The 9,235-nt window shown below is 34.7% G+C and overlaps 1 protein-coding gene across 3 annotated transcripts; it reads left to right on the top strand.

Annotated features, from left to right (window-relative positions):
- Positions 1-203: 203 nt before the first annotated feature.
- On the top strand, positions 204-8,802 carry LOC114272156 (telomere repeat-binding factor 1). 3 transcript variants are annotated; one of them, XM_082914102.1, is made up of 7 exons: positions 204-397; positions 1,651-1,852; positions 2,012-2,229; positions 5,426-5,510; positions 6,259-6,342; positions 7,043-7,399; positions 8,370-8,802. In XM_082914102.1, the coding sequence occupies exons 2-7, from the start codon at positions 1,703-1,705 to the stop codon at positions 8,382-8,384; spliced, it is 909 nt and encodes a 302-aa protein (XP_082770228.1). In that variant the 5' UTR covers positions 204-397; positions 1,651-1,702; the 3' UTR covers positions 8,385-8,802. The 3 variants fall into 3 exon arrangements, with proteins under 3 accessions (XP_082770228.1, XP_082770227.1, XP_082770229.1); XM_082914103.1 differs by having other exon boundaries at positions 300-397; positions 1,984-2,229; XM_082914101.1 differs by lacking the exon at positions 8,370-8,802 and having other exon boundaries at positions 277-397; positions 7,043-7,656.
- Positions 8,803-9,235: the final 433 nt, after the last annotated feature.

Genomic DNA, 9,235 nt, shown 5'->3' with positions numbered 1-9,235 from the left:
ACAGCGAGTTCTTAATCAAACTCGCTTTTCCTAACAGCGAATTTCAACCTTTACAGGTTTCAGGCGACGGGGGTGGAAAAGTCTTGAACTCGCGATTGTGAATCGCGAGTTAGTTTATTTTGGAAAATCTTTCAAAACTAGGCTTGGTTTGGAAATTCCTTTATTATTTTGGCTTATTTAGGGAAATGGCCCCCTAAAAATGTATAAAAATTATTTTTCTCTTTTGGTCACCGTAAAGATTAATAAAATATTAATGCACACATACATACATACATTATACATACATAGGGAGAGAGAGAGAGGAGAGGAGAGAGGGAGAGAGAGGGGAGGGGTCTTCAAATTCTTCGAAAATTCGAGCACGGAAGCAATCAATCTTCAAATCACATAACTTTCTCTGGTAATTCCTATCTTTCTCTTCCTACAAAAGCTGTTTTTGAATCAATTTAGCCTTTGTGAAGCATATTCAAAGCATCTAATTGGAACAACTACTGTTAATGCGAGCAATTAGGTTTTCGATTTGTGGTTAATGGAAATTGTTTTTGCATGTTTTCTTTCCTGTTATATTAGTATTTCTTATTCGTAATTTGAATTTACTTGTATATATATACGTAGATTATGTTAGTTTTTTTTTTGTAGCTAGATTTATTTTTTTGTGGAGTGGTCGCACCATTAATATCTTGTCACAAGCCCATTTTTGTTTTCACATGAAATTTCAAAGTTTTTTGGTTCCTGAGAAAAATTTGCAGAATAAAAGGAAATGAAATGTGAATTTTTAGTTTTGTGTTGAGCTTTGAAGGGGAAAAAAAAGAAGAAGAAGAATTGCACTCAATTGAGATTGACACAACAATTTTGGCTAGCTAGTTGAGTTTTACATAAATTTTGAAATGCCATGTTCAACTAAAGAAAAAAATGACCCAATATATTTTTCTTGGCTCTCTATATGTTTTCTTCTTATTTATTTATTTTGTGGGTACATTTGGGGCAGAAGCCAAAAAATGAAAAAAAGACTCGACTGATTCTTCCTCTAGTCAACATGATTATTTTGGCTATCCAGTTGAGTGTTTCCGGTTTGGAAATGCTGTGTGACTGAATAAGATTAATGGAGAAAGGGTTTAAAAAAAAAAGGCCCAATTAGTACACATTAATCTGTGTTTGGGAGGGGAAAGATTGGGTACACACCTAACCTTTGGCATAGTGCACAAAGTAGTTGCCCCGAGATTTGAACCCATAATCTCAAGATTATTAAGCCAAGGTTTTGCCATTGAACCACTAGTCACCCCTATTAATGGAGAAAGGGTATTAAGATATATTTTGAAGGAACACTACGTTTTTAAGCGTGGTTTTTGATATCATGGATCGATTGGTTTCTCTTACCTTATCATCATTTTAGTGTAGGCAAACCCATCTGAATGTCCCTGTCATATGGTTAAATATTGTAGAAATCAATGGCTGTGTTTGGCAGAGCTTTTAAGAGTGATACATTAACTAAAAATTTGTTGGGTTTGTGTCCAAACATGTTTTTGAGAATTGTATTTTCGAAACCACACCAAACAGGTGTTATAATCTTAGAATCATAGTAACTTTTTTTCGGGTGTTACATGATATCTTTTGTTGATTTTGGTTATCTTTCTGGCTGCATGTTCTGAATAGTGCACTTGGTTTTGTCGGGTAGATTCTTCTGGGAGTTCTTGTGCTATCCTTAATGGGTGCTCCTAAGCAAAAATGGACACAAGAAGAAGAAGCAGCTCTTAAAGCTGGTGTCATTAAGCATGGGGCAGGCAAGTGGCGTACAATACTTAAAGATCCGGAATTTAGTGGCGTCTTGTATTTACGTTCAAATGTTGATCTCAAGGTATGTCTTAAACTTTATTTGTTTGTTCTTAGATGGTGTATTTTCCTAAAAATAAATTAGTTATTTGTTGAGCCATGATGATGACCATTTAGAAAAGTCCTTTACAATATATTAGCTGTTGTTGTGTACAGTGTACCAATTTAGTTTTATGTGGATTAGGACAAATGGAGAAACATGAGTGTAATGGCGAATGGATGGGGCTCCAGAGAAAAGGCTAGGTTAGCCCTTAAAAGGATGCAGCCTGCCCCTAAACAGGATGAGAACCCTATGGCTCCTAGTACATCAGTTGAAAGTGATGAAGAAATTGATGATGTTAAGCGTCTTGCAGTTTCTAGTGGTTCTCTGCAGATTGGTGTTCCAAAAAGATCAATCATAAGGTTAGACATTGTTCTTATTATTTTAGCTAGTGTTTTCTTATTTCCATAATTTTAACATGTTGATGTGATTTGCTTGAGCAATTCTGTAACAGTGACAGCTGTAAAATTTTGGTTTTGGTTTTAGAATCAATATTTTTTATGTTATTGTGGACTTTGATTATAACTTTGGGGGTGAATTAATCTAAATCAGTTTGTTATATTACTGTGCTAATTAGACTCTTGGTTGGACTGAAAGTGTATCCAAAACTGACTGAAGTTTGCATTATTGACAATTGTACAACATAAATTCAGTTATTGTTTTATTTGGTATTTTTTATGCATGGATCAGCCTGTGTTTGAGTTCTTGCTCTCAATACTGCTTCCTCTAGAAGAAATTATAGATGCATGACCAGTGTTTTTAAAGGCTCAAGGTGCACTAAGGCGCTGAAGGTCTCTCGGGGGCCTAGGCGCAAGGCGAGGCGCGGGCTTTATTGAAGCAAGGCGTACAATCTTAGTAAAAAATAGATAAATTAACATAAACTAATCATTCACAGTACTAAGACAATTTTTTTAAAAATAAAAGTAATCAAGACAAGGGGTGTGGAAAACAAATTGAAAATAATTTGTAATTTCAGTGTAATGTAATGTGTGATTAATTAATTATTTGTAATTTTTTTTCCTTAACAGAGAAAGGAAAAAAAACTGGCCACCAGTGTAATATAATTTGTAATTTCAGTGTAAAATAATTTATAATTTAAATATAATATATATTATATAAGATATAAGATAATATATACTTATATATAAGATATAGATAAAACAGAGGCTAGATAAGACAGAGAGAAGCCGAGAGAGAGAAAGAGAGAAGAGAGAAGAGAGAAGAGAGAGAGAGATCGCGAGCTCACAAGAGGTGAAGGCGAGAGAGATAGAGAGAGCGATCGAAGTCGAAGGGAGGTCAAGTCGTCGAAGTTGAGAAGATGAAGTCGACGGGAGGTCGTCGAAATCGAGAAGAAGAAGTCGGCGAAGTTGAAGGGAGGCCGTCGAAGTTGTCGCTGACCAGGTTTGTTCTCCTTTACTCTTCTCTTTCCTTTTTTCTCCTTTACTCTTCTTCTCTTTTGTGTACTCTTCTCGCTGCCGTGTTGTATTACATGAGTTGTAATACTAGTTGGAGCCTCTCCTACACAGATCACAGCCGTTAGATCAGATTCAAGAAGGAAAAAAAAAAAAAAGCCCCTTAGGCTCGCGCCTTGCGCCTCGCTGTGCCTGGTCCAAGTCGCGTCCAAGGCGCGCGACTCTTCAAACGCGCCTTGCCTAGGTCCCCTTCAGGCGCAATGGGTGCGCCTCGCTGCACCTTGCGCCTAGGCGCGCTTTTCACAACACTGTGCACGACACATGTTCGGCCTTAAAAACTGAAGATATGTAAGCTAATTTGGTGATCTTGATCCAGTGTTACTAGCAATGAACCCTAGAAAGTTTTAATAAAAGTAATAACTACGTTTATCTTTCTTATACTAAATAACAATGCAACTAGGTCTTTCAATTAACTTGAGTCCCCTCGTTAGTCCTTTACATATAGATTTCAGACTTAAAAAGAACTGACCCCACCACACCAGCCATCTAAGTTTTATGGCTAATAGATAATCTTAAAAAACAATTTCTATCATTGCATTTATAGGCCTTCATGCATCTTCCTATGATGATACAATTCACAAGTCCATATGAGTGCTTGAGAATCCTTCCGTATTTTTTCTTGTTAAGGACTAACTAACAGGTTTCTTCATCTCCCGCTGCCCTTTTAAAGTCTCAGACTCCTTACCATCATAATTAATTGCACATTGAAGTCTGTTAATTTCTTGTCCTTCCTAGAAGATTAAATCTCCCTGACCTTCTCCTTTTTAAAAATCAACCCATTCACTGCAGGAGAAATTATACCATTTATACTTAACTTTCAATTCTTACACCTTGCTATCGAGTCTGGTAGCATTCATTTTGATGTTTAAGCATATTAAACTTGTGATGCAATCCAGTGGAGAATTTCCCAGATCTAGTAAATCAAATTTTAAGTGTTCTTTGATTTACTGCTTAGACATCTGTCACTACAACACTATAATTGGGCCTTTAAAACAAGCCAGAGAAAAGTGATCAGTTAAAGCAGAGGGAAGCAGAGATAGAGAGAAAAAAAGGTAGTGTTTGAAGAAGGAAGAAATTGTTCATTTTGTAATTGAAAAGTTAAAATCCTAAAACGTTGAACTAAAGAAATAATGTACAAACAGTGTTGCGAAAACTTTAAAATTGATGTTTACATTTAAGTAGTAAAATTTAGCAAGAATTCAATAGTTTGATTTTGGAATGTATTCACATTCTCACTCATTGATTGATATGATTACATTGTAATAGTAATTTGAAAACCCATATGATGGACGGCCAAGAAAAAGGAATGTATGTGTTTGGCAAATGCTGTTTTTTTTGTTGTTTTTTATTTTATTTTATTTTTTGGGTTGGGGGGGGGGGGGGGGGGGGGAAGGCGTTTACTAAAAAAACTGATGCATTTGACAAACTACTAAAAAAGTTGTTTTTGTGCCTGCCTTCTGTTTTTTTTTTTAAAAAGCTGAGCTTTTTGGGTTTGTCATCTGAAAAGCATTTGCCAAACAAAATTGGCTTTTGGTCTAAAAGGGCAAAAAAGTTGCTAAAACGTGTTTGCCAAACAGGGGCATGTGTCTATAGACAAATGCATGTGAGCATGTGTGTCATACCTGGAGGAATCTCCCTTCCAATTTGATCCACCAAAATCCTTCAATAATTAGGTATTTATTGATTTAAATAATAAGATACCATATATTAACAATGAAACTATCACATGGACCCCTGTTGTTGGACAGAATGCAGACAGATTTCAGAACTTGTGATTACTCATAGAATTTCTGCATTCATTTATTATCTCTCTCAAAAGGTCAGTAAATTTTTTCCAACCAATGTTAATATGAAATCCTCATATGTGCATCTTGCATTTTATCATGTTGTTTACAATATCTGGTATTAGCTGCATGAAACTAATTTGGATTTTCACGTTCTGATTTGTGATTGTAAGTTTGTTTACAATTTAGACAAGGTTGCTGCAGTGAATTAAAGTTATATAGGTTGGGTAATGTCTCTCTTCAGTTCTGCTTTCAATGTGATTATTTAAACACTGAGTAATGCTTCATTCTCATTGTAATAGGTTGGACAATCTTATCATGGATGCTTTAAACAACTTGAAGGAGCCTGGTGGTTCTAATAAGACTGCTATAGCTACATACATAGAGGTAATTTTACATTCTATTCCAAATATTTTGGTAGTTTATGATCATCTACTATATAATCACATATTTTAGGCATCAATTTGCCTAATTGTAAGCGTGCAAGGATTGTATGCTGAGCTAATTCGGATCTCCTTAAGCGTAAGTACCAATAATGATTTGACTTGTGGGCACTTGATGGCATTGCAACTGGATTTTTCCAAGTGGGCCATTTAATTTATTTCAGTAGTAAGTCTTGCTAGGAATCTTTTTCTAAAAGCATTGTATTTTCTCATTAATGTTGTTGTCTAATGGTAAGATAATTTATGATAGCAAGTGTTTTATTAACAATCTTTTATCAATAAGATTGTATAATATGCGGAGATCTATTTTGTATGGTAGGGTGACCATTGGTAGGTTTCCTCTTATTATTGCTAGGATGAAATTTTTTAGAGAGGTTTTCCTTCCCTTTACATGCAAATTTAACTCCCACTCACTATGCCAATGGGGAAAAATAGCAAGTCCTCATCTGTGCACATTGAGAGTTGAGGTTGTCTATGTTTGTTCTCGTAATATATTCACTTTTCTTGTAATTTTCTTTTCACTGTTAAATCACTATCATTGTGATTAAATACCATTTGACCTATTGAATGGCAACCGATTGCTATATTAATCATGCCAATACTTTCTAAGACATTGTTTTAATATAAGATTTGACCTTCACCTCTTTTTTCTGTATTCATTCAAATAGTTATTATTGTTTTTTCCTTCATAGGAACAATACTGGGCTCCTCCAAACTTCAAACGATCATTGTCAGCGAAATTGAAGTTTTTGACTGCTAGTGGGAAATTAATTAAGGTAATTATATAGCCCATGTGTGAGGTGCATGATTTCAAATTTACTGGTCGCAACTAACTTTACTTGGATGCTATGAAGCTAATTGGGCTACATTATATCTTAAGCATGCTATTCTTAGTTGTAGCTCATAGAATGTTAACTTGGAATATTTATTTTGTGCCTGAGTATGCCAATCTGCTTTGTATTGTTGAACAACCCATGCTTAACCAGGGTGAAAAATAACTGAAGGGTTGACTTGGACTGTTGAATGGGTAAGAATTATTTATGAATGTATACTAAAGTAAATGGTTGTATTTTCTTAATAGGATGAAGAAATCATTGTATGGATTCTTTTTCTTTTTTTCTAATAAAATTTCTTACTAAAGCGGAATGTGTTTGATAATATTGAGAATCTCGTTCCCACACATGCCTACCGGAATGTCACATTCTTTGACTGTTTAAGAGTGAAAAAGAAATTTGGGCTCAGAGAGTTTATAAACTTGTATGATTTTCCCGGTTTTCTTTGCTGATTACTACAAATGTTTTGATGACTTCACTGTAGTATCTTGTTGGTAATGAGATTCTCATTCCTTCTCTTCCATTCCTGCCATCTTTATGAGGAAGTTATTGCCTTGTAGGCTTATAGAACCAAAACTGACTTGGTTTGGTTATTTGCTTATGGTTTTGATGATAATATTAGCCATATTTTTTTTCATTGAAGATGAAACGGAAGTACAGAATAGCAACACCTTCAACATTATCAGATAAAAGAAGAAACCTGTCTGGGCTACTCCTGGAGGGAAGGCAGAGGACTTCGCCAAAAATTGACAAGGATGATAACAATATTCTAACTAAAGCTCAGGTTGATTTGGAATTGGCTAGGATGAGGAGTATGAATCCACAAGAGGCTGCTGTAGCTGCTGCCCAAGCAGTTGCAGAAGCAGAAGCTGCTATAGCAGAAGCTGAAGAGGCAGCACGGGAGGCAGAAGCAGCGGAAGCTGATGCAGAAGCAGCACAAGCTTTTGCAGAAGCAGCATTGAAGACACTAAAAGGACGAAACATTAACACTCCAAGGATGGTAAAGTCTTTGTCTAACCGCTTCTATCTTTTCTTGAGCATTTTGTATTTTATTTAATTGAGTTGCTTGAGAAGCTCAGTCGAGGGTTCTTAGTTGCATAAGGAAACATCTGATCATTATCATCTCTTTCTTCTTTAATAATCCTTTATTTCTTTTTATTATTAAAGAAGAACCTTGTATATTCACTTCATGGTCATTTTCATATATGTACTTATGTAAGCACACAAGTATTGAATGCAGCCTCAGTTTTTAAAGGATCTTTAGGTATTTTATATTTGGTCAGGCTGTAGCTGAAAATTGATAGAAACCCCACAGGCAAAACAATCAGATTTCTGCTGTCTATTTATTTATTTTCTTTTTCCTTTTTATTGGAGATGTTTACTTTTTGACATATTTATGCGATGTTTTGCAACATTTACTTAAAAATGTGGAAAAACAGTTAAATCTTTCTATTAAAAAAAATCAAAGAAAATATCAACACTCAGGTAATCAGATTTTTTAATTTATTTGTCAGCATCAGGTAGTCAGATCGACTTGGCAAAACCACTAATATAAAGATTGAGGACTGAATGAAACAGCCAGAACTATATGTTTAACATTTGCCATTTAGAATATTCCTAAGACTTTAAGGCCTTGTTTGGGGTACTCTAAAAAATCCAAAAAATCAAAAAGTCATTATCCTATTTAAGTCATATCATCTTATTTAAGTCACATCACCTCTCTACCACATCACTTCAAACCTAACACATATTTCACAAAAAATCTAAAAATGCACTTATTTAGATCATCCCAAACCATCCCTAAATACGACATCATATGGTTAGGACATTTTGGGATATATCTTTAGGACCTTAGCATGTGTTATGAGTTCACCCATTTCCGTTATATATATATATATATATACATGTCTTTCTTTTTGTTGGTGACATTTTATCTACTTTTTGACTTTTATCTTTGTAAAAATGTGCAGATGGTTCATGCTTGATGGAATTTGACAAAATGGGCTAGCCAAATCAATAAACTAGAGTTTTGTTTGGATCGACACCCAACATAGATATATGTATGTTGTTTGCCAACTTCATCTGTAGTTGTAGATATGGTAACATTTCTCAGCTGGTGAAATGCAGGATGTGCCTTATTGTCGAATTCTAGTGAATCAGTGCATTCATCCGAAGCCTCCTCTTTTGGCAGCTTATTTATTTCAAAACTTTTGCATATGCTTTTTAGTTTTTCTGTTTCAGGGATGTCAATCCATTGCAGGTTTTGTGGAAACTTCTGGAGATTCTAGGAAATACAAAGAAACAGTAGAAGTTGGATTCAAATGTGATTTTTGTTTTTGTTTTTTTGTTTTTGACATATAATTAAGTTTCAATAAAATAAAGGCATTAACCCGTGTACAAAAATGGCGCATACCAAAGTGAGATATTTCTTATTGAGTGCTTCCTGTCCATTTATTGTTTTTTTTTTTTTTATAGATAGAAGTGAATAAACTGATGTGAACTGTGGGGCGTTTTGATTCGAAAAAGTTGTTTCATACTTTAGATTATCAGTTATCAGTCCGGAATCTGAGTTTGGTCTACTGGTTTATTTCTTTTACCCATTCAGTTTATTTACATGGAGGAATTAAGAAAAAAATATTTGACCCTTCATTTTTATTTTGGTATGAATGTCATATGCTTCATTTTGAAGGTCAAGTTCAAGTAGAGTACAATAACTTGAGGGAACTTCTATTTCTACACATAATTTGCTCTCAGTGTACATAGCTTTTGTGGTTCGGAAATTATCTTCCAAATAAAACTATTTGGTTCAGATGTATCTTTGGTTGGGAAATCAACT

The sequence above is a fragment of the Camellia sinensis genome, chromosome 2 (genome assembly GCF_055761805.1).
Source record: "Camellia sinensis isolate YWXY chromosome 2, ASM5576180v1, whole genome shotgun sequence".
Classification (NCBI taxonomy): Eukaryota; Viridiplantae; Streptophyta; class Magnoliopsida; order Ericales; family Theaceae; genus Camellia; species Camellia sinensis.
Note: the sequence above shows the minus strand (reverse complement) of the source record. Positions and strands in the feature narration are given on the sequence as shown.

Coding starts and splice junctions, on each gene's coding strand:
- LOC114272156 (XM_082914101.1), top strand. CDS start 1,703: ATGGGTGCTCCTAAGCAAAAATGGACACAAGAAGAAGAAGCAGCTCTT. Junction 5,511..6,258: donor CTATAGCTACATACATAGAG/GTAATTTTACAT, acceptor TTTCCTTCATAG/GAACAATACTGGGCTCCTCC. Junction 6,343..7,042: donor CTAGTGGGAAATTAATTAAG/GTAATTATATAG, acceptor TTTTCATTGAAG/ATGAAACGGAAGTACAGAAT.